Source organism: Talpa occidentalis, unplaced genomic scaffold (assembly GCF_014898055.3).
Source record: "Talpa occidentalis isolate TD23 unplaced genomic scaffold, MPIMG_talOcc4v2.1, whole genome shotgun sequence".
Lineage (NCBI taxonomy): Eukaryota > Metazoa > Chordata > Mammalia > Eulipotyphla > Talpidae > Talpa > Talpa occidentalis.
Genome location: NW_026555331.1, coordinates 77952732 through 77969492, shown reverse-complemented (window position 1 = coordinate 77969492; position 16761 = coordinate 77952732). Strand labels below are relative to the sequence as shown.

At 32.8% G+C, this 16761-nt stretch overlaps 1 protein-coding gene and 1 pseudogene across 2 annotated transcripts in view; both read left to right on the top strand.

Moving 5' to 3' along the window:
• Positions 1-16761, top strand: part of CDK13 (cyclin dependent kinase 13) — a 72709-nt gene that overhangs the window by 30758 nt on the left and 25190 nt on the right. For both annotated transcript variants that reach the window (XM_037507215.2, XM_037507206.2), the window contains exons 6-7: positions 9650-9839; positions 10758-10814. In XM_037507215.2, coding sequence (XP_037363112.1) covers positions 9650-9839; positions 10758-10814 — 247 coding nt within the window. The remainder of the gene's footprint in view (positions 1-9649; positions 9840-10757; positions 10815-16761) is intronic.
• LOC119252197 (small nucleolar RNA U3) lies at positions 5742-5898 on the top strand (annotated as a pseudogene).

Sequence of the window (16761 nt, the reverse complement as noted above, 5' to 3'; positions counted from 1 at the left end):
GTTTCAAAGAAATTATTTCCTGTACCTGTAGATCTTAAAGTATGGAGGGAGAGCAAGGGGCAGTTACATATGGTAATTTCAGTGCATTCATGCTTACTCATATTTTAATGTTCATGAAGTCATTAAATGTGAATATGAATTATTTTGCAGTAAAGTCTTAGCTTTGTTATTTTCTTCTACCCACTGAGAATAATGAACTTAAAGAACAACACTGTCTGAGTGAATGTAATAACATTAAATTAAAATTTTTAGTGCAGTTTGTAATTCTCTGGGTAGAGAAGACCTTTTTTTGCAATTATATGCACTATGAAATGAAAACTTAAGTCAAATGTAAATATCTTGTTATTCAGATTTAAAACGTCAAACCCTGAAATAATGGTATTTCTCCAACAAAATAATATTTTGGTATTTATTCTTGACGTCATTGACATGACATTCTAGACAACTAAAAGCCAGTATTACGATGTCTAAGCAAAAATTAAGTTACTTTACATTGATAATATTAATACTTGTTCATTAAGGAAATTTGAATAATCTTTTAATTTGGAATTTTACTAAAAATCAAGAAAGCAGTGCTTTCTTGTGGCAAAGTCTCACTATATGGTCCAGAGAAAAAGTTTCAAATGCCATTTCCTCTATAGTCTCTGATTCTCACATTGTGCTCCCTTGCACTTGTATTGCTTGCTATACCCAGTTTTGAATAGTAGTTTGTGTTTCATCATATCATGTTTTTTAATTTCATTTCTGTTGAAGTCACTGAGGGCAGGGTCTGAATTTCATTCTATTTTGTATTCATAGGGTGCAGCGTACACTAGGTTATTGTTAACTTTTCAGTAGCTTAATGAATAAATGAAATGCAGAGGTGGGAAGGGTCTGTGAAATGGACTGTTATGTGTGTGTGATTTAGCTAGGTAGAGAGGAGGACATTCTAATCCATAACTGTCTTATTTTGTTCTATGAGGCAATGAAAGATTTGGCATCTCCCCTAAAAAAATCTTGCCTCAAAATTACCTTCCCTGTCTTATTTTGTTAAAATTCTGAATTCCACAGTATGGATGTGCTCATAAGTTTTGTGAAAAGAGCACTATCGATTTGTTCATTCTTTCCACACATGTATACTGTGCAAGGTGCTAGACATGGGCTAGCCAGTACAATAGCCACAAGACAATGTATTTACATCAGAATCAACTAAAGTAAAATTTAAAGTTCAGTTTCTTATTTGCATTAGCTACATTTCAAGTTATCTGTACGTACAAGTGACTAGCTACATTTTGGGTAGTGCAGCAATAGAACATTTCTATCATCCAGTCTAGTTGCATTGAGAAGTACTGGTTTGAATCCTGGGAATATATAAAAGAAAATAACATCTGATCCTTGTCTCAACCTGTTGTGTGATTTCATTTATGCGAGGTATCTGACATAGACAAACCACAGAAAGTATTTAGAATGGTGGTTATCAGTGGGTGGAAGAAAGATGGAGTTATTGTTTGTTCAGTGCATACAGACTTACCATTTTTGCAAAATGAAAGAGTTCTAGAAATTGATGATGCTTGCACAACAATGTGATACCACTGAAATGTACAGTTAAAAACAGTTAAGATGGTAAATTTTGTCATCACCCTTTTAAAACTTAAAAAAAAGGAATTAGTATTGATAGAGGGTACAATATAAATGTGTCTTGAAAATATATGCTAAATGAAAGATAGAAATTAAGAGATCATGTATTATTTGATTCCGTTACATAAAGATGTCCAGAAAAAGCAAATCCTTGGAGACAGAAAGTAGCTTGGTGATTGTTAGACTTGAGGAGGAGGTTGGAGTTGGGAGTGACTGCTACAGATTCTTTTTGGGGTAATGAAAATTCAGTTGTATGCTTTAAATAGATGAATGTATGGTTTATAAATTAGATCTGTATATAGCTGTTATTTAAGACCTAAAAAACAAAAAACAAAAAACAACCCAGCTAGCTTCCAGGAATTCCGTGTTCTGTTCAAATACTCTGTAAATTGAGAAAGAGGAGTATTGGGAATGGAGAAGGGATGAGGTTGTTATAGAAGATGAGGCTGGAAAAGTAGGTTAAGACCAAAAATAGTGCTTGACTTCATATATCATGCCAAGGAACCAAAATATTAACTTTTACTTTTCTTTGAAAAAATAGTACAGTTCATTTTAACCAGCATTTGTAGTGATTTTATTTGCTGTTTGGCAATTTGGTAAGCAAAAAATGGTATCCGGTCTTTTTAGTAATTTTTTGTTAACTGTGGAGGTTGGCAAATTTTTTGTACTTAGAGGCCATTATATTTCTCTTATGTAATTTCTTTATGTCTTTCGGTGCCTCTCCCCTCTTTTAAAAATTAAGTTGTTAGTGTTTTTCTTAATTGATTTTAAGTACATTTTTTACAGTGTATATTTACATTGATTTTACATATATTTTAAATATTTTTTACACATGGTAATGAACATTTTGGCGTGATTTACATAAAAGCTATCTAGATATCTGGTTTTCTTTCTCCTTGTGTTTCTTATATTAATTAGTGCTTAGTAAATATTTGTTGAGTTGAAATGAGAGAAAAACATAAGGCAAATTGTAATACGCATTTTATGATAGTGAATTTTGAATTATCAGTTAGATACAGGGAGGTACTTTTATTAATGTTGAATAAAATATATTAAATAATAATGCTTTTCACGGAAATAGACTAAAATCTTAAGAATAACTTCTTTCTTTAAATCACAGGGAAATACAGAGTTAGAATCTTACATTGAAATTTAGAGTTTAAAGAGCATAGATACATGAAAAGACAGAGATCAGTTAATTTACAATAAAAAAGCCAAGATGGAAATAAGAAATAAACCATAAAATTAGATAAAGGAGAACACAGTATGCATATACAATGTCATACTACTCAGTTATTTTAAAAAAAAGAGAATCTTAACATCCGTGATAACATGGATGGATAGATGGAACTTGTGAGGATTATGCTGAGTGAAGTAAGTCAGAAGGAAAAAGACAAGTACTGGATGATACTACTCATGTGGAATATAAAGAAACAAAGCAAATGAACAGACAAAGCAAAAACAAACCCTTGAACTTAGATGACAGAACTGAGGTTACCAGATGAGGAGAGGTAGTGATAGTAAAGCATAGAGGAAGTTTAATGGAAGAAATGTGAACCTGTACCCCTAAAATATATAGTGCCATAAACCAGTATTATCTCAATTACAAAAAAAGAACATAACAAATCAAAAAAAAAAAAATGAATGTTTAATTTAAAGCATTAATGCTTACTGGAGACTAGGCCCTAACCTGAGCTCTTTCCAAATATTAACTCCTTGAATCCTCATACAAGATCTATGAGAACAGTGAATGAAATAAGACTTAGGAAAAGTCAGAATACTCAGATACACACAATTTCTGCTATGTGAAAAATAATGACTAGAAAGTCTTTTCAAACACTCAGATCAGTTTGTTTGATTTTAATATGCATAAAAACTGATATTTATAGCATATTTATGAAAAATACATTGAAAATTCAAATTTTGAGCTCAGGCACACCCTTCCTGTTGTGGTGGCATTAAATGGATTTCTGCTCTTTCTATGTTTACCACCTTTTAATTTAGTTGGAGCACATTTACTTACCCAGCTCACTATTTCTCATGGTGGCCTTGGAGACCTGAAATTATGAATGGAGATTCTGAGATAAAGAGCCAGGTGCTCCCAAGTTTTTAGAGTTTGAAGCTGGGAGGGGAAGACTTTTCTTTGAGCCTCTTTTGTGTTTTAACACCTGGAATTGAGGAATTTGGTTTCTTACTGGCACAATCACCAGAACTTTCTTTTTTGCCATTTTAGTAATTGATTTTATTTTTTTTTGTTGCTACCTCTACTGTCAATTGCAACGTCCTGTGATATGATGGTGTACATACATCCCTTTTTTAGCTTCTCTGCCAATAATACCAATGAGAAAGAGAGGAGGCTATGTTCCTTCCTCTGCTGATGTTATACCTCACACCCTACCCTTAGACATTTTTTTGTTGCTTCGGCTTGTGGGAAATACAGAGTTATGAATGTGCCTTTTTGGTAAGTAAATATGCTGAAATAAGATCCCTAAATTCTTTTAGAAGAAATTACCTCATAAGTACTTGTTTAGCACCTGTTTGATGCTATGCATGATTCTAGTTGTTAGGGATAAGGAGTGAGTTGGATAGACATGGCCCTTTACCATGTAGCATTTACATTCTATTGAGTAAGGATTTCTGTCATAAGAGCTGAGGGTTGAGACTGGCCTGGGATAGGGTTAAGGGAATTGGGAAAATAAGTTCCTTTTCTCTGCTCCAATGTGAATAGTACACATGGTCAAAGGTGAGTGGAGGAATACCTCCATTACCTTCAGTAATACTATGTAATTTGGGTCTCTAATATTAGATTAATTTGTTTCCTTCTGTTAAAACTGGACATATTTTCTAGCAATTATAAAGGCAAAGATGGCCACAGAAAGAAATGTTTTTGCTTTCTCTTTTCCCTTGCAAATTTTAGATAGAAATGTTTTGGAATTTCACAAAACTATCTTTAAGATATACACATTACAAATATTTGTATTTGACTTCTTTTCTCAAGTAAAAAGCAATGTTTTTTGCAGCTCTTAGTTTTACAGTTGGAACTGTTAAATGATGTCCCTTAAATGCTCTGCCTCGATTATTTCTGATGTGGAATTTAAGAAAGCATAATAATACAACGTATACTTTACTTTTGATTATACATTTTCATGAATTAAAGATATTTGGACTCTTCAGGAAATTCAAACCTCATGACAGTTGTGTCCCTAACCTTAAATCTTGAATCACTTTTTTATACTAAACCTTCTGAGGAAAAATCATGCAACTGTGTAGGTTAATTTTGTCCTCAGATTTATGGTGTACTCAGCTAGGGCATCAAGGTCGCCTGACATTCCATAGTCAACACCTTCTGTTTTACAAAGCAGAAGTTCCTGTTCTCTTAAGAGAAGACACTGCTTCCTTCTTCCTTCTCTACAGAGAAAATCACACTAGTCCAATGAGAATTTACTCTTAACTTCTAACTTTCCATGTACTTACCTCACACTGTACTCATTTCATTCATTTATCTCAGATAAAGTATATTTCTTCTTCTTGCTTGAAGCTGATACTTTCAAGTCCCTGCCTCCACTGGGTCCTTTTAGGAGTAAACCTACTCAAATCACATCTATTTTAAATAACACACACAAAAAACTCTCTTCCTAGAGGTGAGCTCCAGATAGCTGCAGCTATTCTCTAGATAACGTCATGATCACATTTCACAAAGTTATCTCAACATGAACATGCTTCTTGTCCCCATGAGCCTTCTTGCTCCTGACCTTGCTTTAAATTTCAGCTTAAATATTTCTTCCTGATTCTCTAATCAGCTATCTTCCTTCTGGGTAGCACTACATTTAAAAACCTATTATCTGTCTGTGTTTCTGTCTAATTAGGCACCTGAGATAAGCAATTCTTACTCATTTTTGTACTTAAAGACTACAGGGTTCTGTTAACTGTTTTGTTGAATTAAAGTCTCATAAAGGTAACATTCTTTCTTTAACAAAGAATTTTAAACAAATAATCTAAAAAAAAAAATTTAAATTAGGATTTGCAAATGGAAATGTTTTTTTGGTCCAGATACACCATCACTATTTCTTGTTATCTCTTTGTAGCAATCACTGATTTTTCAGCCTTGAACAAAAAGTAGAATCAAGACTATACTTTCAGGGATCATTTCTATAGTTCGTTACTAGAGAAGTTTCTCTGATCGCGTAGAGCATCAAAAAGTAGAATCTAGGTATTTTTTAGAATGGATAATTGAAAACTGATTGGTCTTTCATATATTTTTCTTGAAAAGACTTTTCCTGTTAGGAATAATCTAACTGTAAGAATTTAAAAATATATTTTTATAAATTGCTTAACTTATAATTTTACCTTTTCATAATGTTTTGGTCATGAGTGAAACATTATTTTGGAATTGGTAATAAGTGGAAAATTTAACTTCATCTTGTTTAAATCAGTGTGCCAGTGAATTTACTGTTTGTTTTCTTGTTGTAGTTTTTCATCCCTATTTGCTATTTATTTTAAATATATTCTTGCCAATTACTATTAATATTTTTTTTTTTAGATTTTATTTATTTATTTATTTATACAAGCACTGGGTACAAGCGGAAGTGCGGGAGGGTGAGAGAATTCACCAGAGCCAGAGCAGAGAGGTCTGCGTGCCATGTGGGACCCTCTCCCCCGCAGCCGGGGATCAAACTGGCGCTGCAGAGGCTGTGGGCAGCTTCGCAGCCCAGCACTCAACTGCTGCGCCACCGGGGAGGCCCACTATTAAAATATTTTTTTTAAGATTTATTTATTTATGCATACAAGAGCTGGGGTACAGACCAGAGATGCGAGGGGAAGTGGGGGTGAGAGGATTCACCAGAGACAGAGTGGGGAACAGAACAGGCAGACTGACTGAAATACACTGCTGAGGGGAGAAGCGGGCAAGACAGGAGAGGTCTGCCTCGCCACAATTACTATTAATATTTTAACTACAATATCCAAAAATATTTCAGCATGTACTGAAAATTTAAAAATTGATGTAGTTTACATTTTTTTGTACTAAATTTTCTAATTCCAGAGGGCATCTCATCTCCATAGGTCTAGCCACAGTTCGAGGTACTTGTGTCTAATGCCTTCTGAATAGACAGCACAGTTCTAGAATATAGCCTGTTTTGTTTGGTAGGTATTATATTTGACAGGTTTTGGTGTCTCTTCCACCAGTTTACCCTACTACCTTGGGCTTTTGTTTTTTTGTCTTCGAGGAATTCTCTTTTATCTATTCTCAGTTCATGTAGCTGTGGAGATCTTTCCAGTTAAAGCACCCTCGGGGCAGGTCACCCAGGACCAGTCAGTTAAAACCTTTACAGTTCTCCTGACTTCATGTTCAAGACTTTTCTTAAGTTTTTGTATGTAGAGTGAGGTGCTGTTACCTCACTCATATCAGGTGAGATATGAGAGCCTGAGCCTGTAAGAAGGAGCTATTGCTGCAGCAACCACTTTGGGGCATAGTATAGGTTCTGAGATGGAACCAGTACTGTGAAAATGGAGAAAAGGAACCTAGACTTTCATCACTGGATTTTTGTGAGCTTTTTTATTCCATACCAAAAACAAGGTGGAGTCTTTAGAAGATTGATATATTACCATTTTTTGATCAATCTCATATGCATTGGGTGGTGGAAACAGTCCTAGTTTGTCTGAAACTAAGAGGTACGTATTAATAGAAGTCTATCTTACAATAGTCTGTGGTGTTAAATACCTCAGTAGCACAGGGTTTTTTGGACTTAATGGGAAGACCTGCTCAATTAGCACTGATTCCCAGGCCTTAGTGCTTTACTTGACTTTTGGTGGCACAGACATTTTAAGGATTTCACTTAATTACAGTGAATAGTAATGGCAACTGTCCTTTCAAGTAACACAATAATTTATTTTTCTTGATGTAATCTCCTTGCTGTACTTCACTGCTCTGGCTAGGACTGAGAGTTTATTGTGATCAACTTTTACTGAATTTAAAATTATTGTATTTTATGGACTGTTAACTCTAACTTCTTTAATATTTTTCTTTTGAAAATAAGTTCCTCTATAAGAAGTATCAAAGTAAATGAGTTTACCATAGTCTTGATGCAAAAATATATATTAAAAAAATAATTTTCTATTTTCTCTTGTTGTTTTCTGTTCAACCTAGTCTTAGCAACTGGTTATGTACCTTTTCATACCATTGTCTGTGCTTAAAAGTAGAAATCCTAGAAATACATAGGTATGCATGCATACACACACACATACATACTATATGTATTGGGAGTCAGGAGATGGGCAGTGAGTCTAGCAGACACAGAATCCAACAGAGGTATGCAGAGTTTGATGAGTCTGAGAGGGACCCCCTGACAGGAACACAAAGAGAGAAAAAGGTGGAGGTTGCGAATCTGACAGACAGACACAGACATGCACACAAAATGTTTTCATTATTTTAAAAATCGTGTGTTCCAACTATTCTTCCCACCCCTCAAATCGTGGAAGTCTCTGATTTTTTTTAAATACCTTCATAATTTTATCTTTTCCAGAATGTTACATAGTTGGAAATAGTATGTAGATTGGCTGCTTTTGCAACTTTCACTTAGTAATATGCATTTAAGTTTGCACTATGGGTTTTCATATCTTAATAGTTCTTTTTTTTTCTTTTTAAGTGCTAGCAAATACTCTGTTGTCTGAATGTACCATCATTTATTTATCCATATTCATGTACTGAAGTTATCTTAGTCGCTTTCAACTTTTGATGATTATAAAGAGAGTTGCAGTAACACTCATATGCAAGTTTTGTATGAACATAAATTTTCTACTCTTTGGACATATGCTAAGGAGCTCAAATGCTAAGTCATATTAAGAATTTGTTTGGTTTTGTCAGAAACTTCCAAAATGTCTTCAGAAGCAAATACATGATTTTATGTTCCTACAAGCAATAATTGAATTTATATTGCTCCATATTCTCATTAGCATCTATTGTTGCTGGCATGTAAAGTCTTGCTTTTTTTGATTGTGATTTTCTCTAATACAGCCATTGTCTTTTTATTTGTTTGGATTTTCCAGGAGGATAGTCCTATTTCTATACCAATAATTACATTTTTTGGTCTCTTTCAATATTTGTACTTCATCTTTAATTTTGTTTACTAGCTTCTTGAACAATTAATAATGAACATTTTTGTTTTGTGTACAACATCTAATACTTTATTATTAAACATGAACGTTGGTTGGTGGTTTCGAAGAGGTACCATTAAAAGCTCTCAAGAAAGAGTACTCCTGTTGCAAGCTTACTACAAGATCTCTGTTTTTAATTAGGAAACGACTGTGAACTTTGCTTCTTTTGGTGTATTCATACTTTTTCCCTTTAACAGGTGTACTGAATTTTATTGGCTCTTCCATTCTTCAATTGCTGAATTAAACTGTTTGATGGGGATATTTCTTGGTATAGTTTTGGATTCAGTTTATGCCATGCCATTTCATGTAGGGTTTTTGAATCTCTCATAAGTATACTTGAGATATATATACACACACACACACACACACACACACACACACTATGTACTATTTTAGGTTGTGGTAGCAGAATTAAGCTGGTTTTATGAAATAAAATTTTAATTTGCATGCTTTCAGATTCTCTAGAGCTGTATAAACAGAAGTTTTATTTGAAGGCTTAATAGAAATCATCTAAAGTTCAGGGGGTCCCAGAATCATTTTTAATTAAAAACAATTCTTTGAACACCTTTATTTTCTTTTATAAATGACACTGGTTTTAATTAGCTTCTGTTGAGGGACAGTTGCTTAATATGTAAAATAGTTCACTTATACAGAAACTTATGGATTGTGGAAATCAACGAGGTGAATTTTATGTTGCAATAGTTTTCAGAAAACTGTTAGATGTTTCCTTGCAGTATATTTATTGATATTTACAGTGAAAGAATATCGCTTCTTTTCAAGGATAAATTTTCTTCCTAGTATGTTATTTTTAAAAATTTTGAATATATAAAAAATTGTAAGAATAAACATCTTTAATGTATTAATTATTCCTGTTCCTTAGGTGCATTTTATCTGGTTTTTGAATATATGGACCATGACCTGATGGGACTACTGGAGTCAGGCTTGGTACATTTTAATGAAAATCACATAAAATCCTTTATGAGACAACTCATGGAAGGTCTGGATTATTGTCATAAGAAGAACTTTTTGCATAGAGATATTAAATGTTCAAATATTCTTCTAAATAATCGGTATGATATGAGTTGATGTATATATTTAAAATTAATGTTATTATGCTCACTGTGAATCTGTTGAAAGGATTTAAAATTATTTTCATTGCTCAAACTATTTTAACATAATCAACAATATGATCGCTTGGGCCCTATCTGAAGTATATTTACTAAAGTTAAGTATACTTTAGTTAATTAAGTTCTAGTAATAGTTTATAATATAAAATGATAGTTGACTTTCGTTTGTTAGTCTTTTAATTAATGTCATGTAACTTATAAGATGATTTCAGCTTTCTGTCAAGAATAAATTTTAGAATTTTTTATAAATATTTTTAAATAAGTTATCAAAGTTTTAAAGTGAACTTCTTTAAAGTGTGTTCACACACATTACATATGTGCATCCACAATCATACATGCATCCATATGTATTTAAAACTTATTTTAAATATTTTACAAATTATATAACCTGACCTCTGAACTCTATTGTAACTGGTACTATGGCTTGTTTAAGTGAGGCATGCCTGGCCTTGATTTTAGTAGAAAGTGTTCTATGTGTCTACCCATTTTAAGAACTGTAAAATGAAATAAAAATTTAAAACGATGTGATTTAATTCTTGAACATATAGATGTGAACAAGTAACTACTAAGTAGTAAAACTATTTCATTGGTTTACTTTTATAAATAGGATTTAGTAGTACTGAAATACTGTTACACTAGTACTGTTATAGACTAGAGATAACAACAATAATAATATTAGTATAGCAGGTAAAATCCCAAAAAGTACTATTTTTTTTAACCTTGTCTGGTTTGATCATAATGCACTGTGATCAGAGTTAAAGATCATATAATTGTATTTTGATTCTTTCTAGGAATAGAGTATATGTATGATCACTTCAGAGTAGTTTAATACTTTTGTTCTTTTTGTCTTACTTCCACCAGAGGGCAGATTAAACTTGCAGATTTTGGACTTGCTCGATTGTATAGCTCTGAAGAAAGGTAAGAGTACTTTCAAATATGAATGTTATTGACATTAGAGACCAGTTTTAGAAGCTAGACTAAGAATACTTTATTGATAGTTTTCTTAACAAATGGGACATTTACCTAATTCGGTTGATTATTTTAATTAAAGATATTATGCATTTATCTCAATTTACAAATAATTGATTTTTAATTCTTAGAAGTAAATATTTTTTTATATGTGTCATTTTAAATGTAATGTAAATTTTTTTTTCAAATTTCATCCTTAAATTTCTAATGCAGATCCAGGCATTAAGATGCTTGTAATTTTCATGTTCAAAATTAAAAATTGTAAAATATAAAAATATACTTTTTATGTTATTTATTTCAAACTTAAAGACTTTAAAAAATATTGTTGGATTTACCTTTTTTAACTTAATATATTTTGTTCTAGTTTTCTTTTTTTTAAACTCCTTAGAATCTTTTTCTTAAAGTATTGCGATGAAGTTAAATTTATAGATTCTCTGGTTGAAGTTGGGAGATCTGTATCTCACTTCACTCCTTTTGTGCCCGGTAGTAGTGAAATGTGTAGAACTAATATGAAATATCAAATTATTTTTTTTTGTAAAGTGAACTTTATGTAAATAGCTATGAAATTAATTGGATTTAGTAAATTTAGGTTAGTCATTACTTTTTTGACAGACAGAATTGTTTATTTTCAAGGATGTGTATGTATATATATTTGAAATTATGAAATTGTCTTATATAATGAAATATCAGTTAGTTGGAATTCTTAGAGATAGATACTCACTTTCATTGAATCTTTGCCAGTTTCTGGTTAGTTGGAAAAAAATCCTTGATTGAATTTTTTAGAATGAAAAATGTTTATTTTTTAATCTTGCATTACCTGTGACATCTTCCTGAAATTTATTTTCACTGTTTAGAGTATAGAGGTTTCTATGTGGTGTAGTTTGGACATGAAAGTCCTCACTATAGACTGGAATGTTCTGAACAGGAACATTTTTTATACCTACTTCAGCCAGTTTTTCTGCTTTTATTTGTTTCACCTACTACACTTTTTAATTAATATTTTAAGATATAGTTTGGTTTTGTGTGTGTGTGTTTTATTTTCAAACTGTTAACAGAGGCTAAAAACTATAGTTTTTTTTTTTTTTTTAACTTTCTTACATCATTGTTATTTTGGACAGTATTTGATTTCTCCCCTCAGGTAGTTGTTCTCCCACACCATAGTGCCAGTGACCATGACCATAGGTCCTTATGCTATTCCCTACCCTGTTTTGACCTCTCTCCCTCCTGCTCCCTGCTGTATGGCCTCAGATCTACAGTCAGCTTGCAAGATTTGTCTTTTTCCTGACCCTTTGTTTGGGTTCTCCATATTCCACATATAAGTGAAATGATTCAAATATTTATCTTTTTCCTTCTGACTTATTTTGCTTGGCATAACCTCTTCCAGCTCCATCCATGTTGCCACAAATGGCATGTGTTTATTTTTTTGATTGCTGAGTAGTACTCCATTGTGTATATATGCCACATTTTCCTGATTTGTTTTAGGACATTTGAGTTGTTTCCAAACTTAGCTATTGTAACTAGTGCATTAAACATAAGCATGCAGGTTTCCTCTTGAATTATTTTTTTTGTGTCCTTTGGGTAGATTTCTAGGAGTGGAATCACTGGATCATATGGTAGCTCCATTTTTGGTGTTTTGCTGAACCTCAGCACAGCTTTCCAAGAAGCTGGACCAGTTTACATTCCCACCAGCAATGTAAGAGGGTTCCTTTTTCACCACATCCTCGCCAGCCTTTGTTGTTTCTAGAAAAACTAGTTTTTAACTATAAAACTCTAGCCTTCATTTTGCATTTGCAAAAACTGAGATCCAGAAATGTTGGAGTGACTTTAAGAATCAAAAAATACTTTCCCGCAGAATCAAGTGTGTGTATTTCAAGATTTCCTACTCCCAATTTTTAATTTTTTGAATCATAATTAATAGTGCCTTTTAGTAGGCATTGAAAGAAAAAAATAAATTGGTCCCAGTGTGTACTTAATCTAAAATTTTCACTTGAAGTATGTTTTCGAATGACTAAATTTCAATGGCTATTCTTTAGGGAGAGATTCTGTTTAATAAGGTGGTCTGACTGCTTAGCTGGTTAATTGAGATTTCTCTGTAGTTAGATCATTCTTAATACAAGTATGTACATGTCAGTCATACTTACACATAAATCTCTTCTTGTCTTCATGTTAAGATTCAGTGGAATGGAGAACAGCCAAACTACCATTTTTCCATTTCATAGATTTTTTTATGCAAATATTTGTACATACTGGAATAAATATATTCCAGAAAACCTGAATGTAGAGCCAAGTTTTATTAATAAAACACCATTTCCCCATGATTTTTCCTTTTAAAGGGGATGTTGGGTTTTGAGGGTGTGTTAGGGGTGTGGTATGTTTGCTGAGCTGTGCTTCCCATTGCCCTGATAAACTGAAATAGTAATTTTGAACTTACAGCAGTAAGAATTTTAGTCTCATGACTTTGCATCTTCAGGTAATGTATACTGAATTTTTCTGCTTAATTCAATTTGTAAGATAAGATTTTGATGTTTTGTTATATCAACAAATAGCTTGTCCATCAGGGGTTATGTGTTCCATTAAAACTTCTCTTTTTTTCTAGATTTGAATAATTCCAATTTCTTTAAAGCCAGAGAATTAGACTTAATTTAATGGAATGATTTAAAAATATATGTATTGTTTCAGTAAATTTTAATAAAATACTTAATTTTAACATACTGAAATTTGCCCTTATCCAATTACTGTATTGTGTCAAATTTTCTAGATATTTCTTGAAATAAAGATATAACAAATGATTTTTCATTTATATTTCTTTGTTATTAAAAGCAGAAAGGTAAGACTTTACCATAGCAAAACCATCCATATGTTATATCGCTTTTAAGTGTAATTGTCTATTACAGATAGAATAAAACTGAAGTGTTCAGGGAATTATTAGGGTTTTTTTGGTGTGGCAAAATAGAGCTGATTTAAGCTTATCACTGTAAGAGCATCAACCACATGTCTTGTACTCATTTGATTTTGGATATCTTTTTTGACTCTGAGGAAAACTTGTTGGAGTTATAGATAGTATTAGGAAATGAACGTTTGGGGTTTATGACCAATATGTATTTCCTATATCATGTGTGCTACAATAGAAGAAAGAAAGAGAACCACTGGGTTAAAAATGAGGGGTGAGGGCCTCTCCAGTGGTGCAGCCGGTTGAGCGCAGTGCTGTGAAGCCGTCCACAGCCTTAGCAGTGCAGGTTCAATCCCTGCCAACCGGGGAGATAACCACACGGCGTGACAGACCTTGCTTGTCGCGCCCGCTGCTCCCCTCAGCAGTGTATTTCAGTCAGTCTGCTTGTTTTGTTCCCTGTTCTGTCTCTGGTGAATCTTCCCACCCTCCCGCACATCTGGCTTGTACCCCAGTTCTTGTATAAATAATTTTTTTTAAAAAAGGGGTAAAATGACGCCTTTAAACTTGACAAATCATTTTCTCATTTTGCACACCATCGCATTTTGCAGTATCCATCTTTGTCCCATTTGGCATTAGGAAATGCAGGAATTGAGAAAAGAAAATATAGCCCCCTTTCTTCATTATCGGTTCATTTTTTATGCTATTGTAAGTCCAGTTTTTCCAGAGACTTTTAGCCATAATGAATTTCCCTCTTAAGGAGTTTTTTTTTCAAATCATGGAGTATCAGTATCTTCTGTGTGACTGTCAGATATGAGAAAATATATGCTTTTTATATAAATTTAAATTTCATTTTCTAGAGAGTAAACTATAATGTAGCACACTTACTTGTTTAAAGCAATGGACATGAATACCCAATAGACATAAAATTAGGTAACTGTTGGTTATAGCCATGTAACTAGTTGTGGAATCTTGGGCAAGTCATAAAAGCTCCCTCTACATCTCATTATTCTCAGCTTTATTATGAGGGATCTAAAATCTCTAAATTCCTTCTTAAATATTATTGAAAACATCTTTTAAATGGTTCTAAAAATTACCATCAAAAATAAATTTTTAAAATAATTTTGAATGTATTGTCGCCATCTAGTGGCTTTTCGTGAAATTTCCAGTAAACACACAACTAAATTTTCCCAAAACTAGGTATTGGAGGAGAGAATACTACCTTTGCTGTTTTTCTAAGGACAAGATGAATCATATTTAGGATAAAAATTACCTCCTTAACACTGATATTACTACTTGTGTTACTGTCTTTTTATTTTAAGATCAAATGGTAATCATTTAAAAGTCATTGTATTTTAAACTTTCGTGTTTCATATGCGTTAAAACACAAAACACATTCATAGTACTGTTTGGAGTAGCTTACATATAAAATAGGACAGGCAATTTAATATTTTAGTGTACAGTGTTTCTCTTCCTTGTGTGGGAAGAATTCCATCAATTCTGTTAATGCTGAAAACTTACAAGCCAAAATTTCAAGTTTTGTTTTTTCTACTCATCTCTACACTGTGCTTACTGGATATTTCCACCTGAATGATCCAGTTACCTTCAATTAAATTAACCTATTTTTCACATTCCCCAGGAAAAAAAACTGTTCCTTTTCCTTTTTTTCCCCTATTCCCTTCAGTTAAAAGTATCCAGTCACTCTTATATATAGGTATATTTCATATAGACTATTGAAAATAGAATTTCATTGTTTTTTTTCTGACTTCTTTTTCCCTAACATTGTTTTTTTTCTTCATTCTTGTCAATTACCATTCCCTACCTACCCCCCATACCCACATAGAACCCATGTTGAAATATTTGCAGTCTCCTAAATAAACTTGAGTTCTTGAATGTCTTTGTGACTCTACCTAAGTTGTTTCCTTTTGCATGGAATTATACTTCCTATTTATTTCAGCCTGACAAATTTTGTTTTTTCCTTCAGTATGCTTTTTTGGTCACTATTTCTTTTGAAATCTGTCCAAATCCCACAGGTTAAATTAAGTACAGCTTCCTTTATGTATTCAGAATACATTATTCATTATTTTATTCATTACTTAGAGCATATTATTAAAATTTATATCTGTGTTTGCACCAGACCTTAAGGCTCTAAACAGTTATAACCATGTTGGTTGGTTGGTCAGTGAAACCATCTGTCAGTACTTAGTACACTACTTACCTCAAGAGTTTCAGGAAGTATTTGTTGTTTATGAAGAAAGGAACAAACTTAACTGCATGTCCTTTATTATATATAGTCTCTTTCACAAGAATTATTTTAAGGAAAAGCCATCCTTTGAGACATGGGTGGTATACATATCGTATCCTTGGGAACATTTTAAAGACTAGCGTTTAGAAAAGCTTAGAAAGTTTAGAAAAATATAAGTGTATTTCCCAGATCATGCAATTAGTAAATGGTAGCGCTAAAATTTAACTTGGATTTTTAAAAAAAAAATTTAATTTTTTGTTTTTAAAGATTTATTTATTGATTTATTTTAAAGATTTATTTATGCGTACAAGAACTGGGGTGTAAGCCAGAGGTGCGGGGCGGGGTGGGGGGCGGGAGGTGAGAGGATTTACCAGAGAGATTGGGGAGCAGAACAGGCAGATCTACTGAAATAGACTGCTGAAGGGAGCAGTGGGCAAGGCAGGAGAGGTTTGCTGCACCTTGTGGGTTGCTTCCTGGCCGGAGATAGCTTGATAGCACAGTCTTTAACCCCTGTGCCACTAGGGAGGCCCATTAACTTGGATTTTTTAATAGAAGGGGGATTTATTTTTATTACACTGAAGTGCTTTCCAGGTAAGATTTTGGATCCGATCTTGATCTCTCAGGTAGAGAGCTCTTGGGGCTTCTGTAGCTTGCTTTGGAGTACTACTAGATCACATTTGTTTAGAATTGTGTTGTAGTAAGTAGTCTACTGAATTTTATTGCCTCTTACTCTTCAAATACCATATTTTATTTTTGCCAACTTA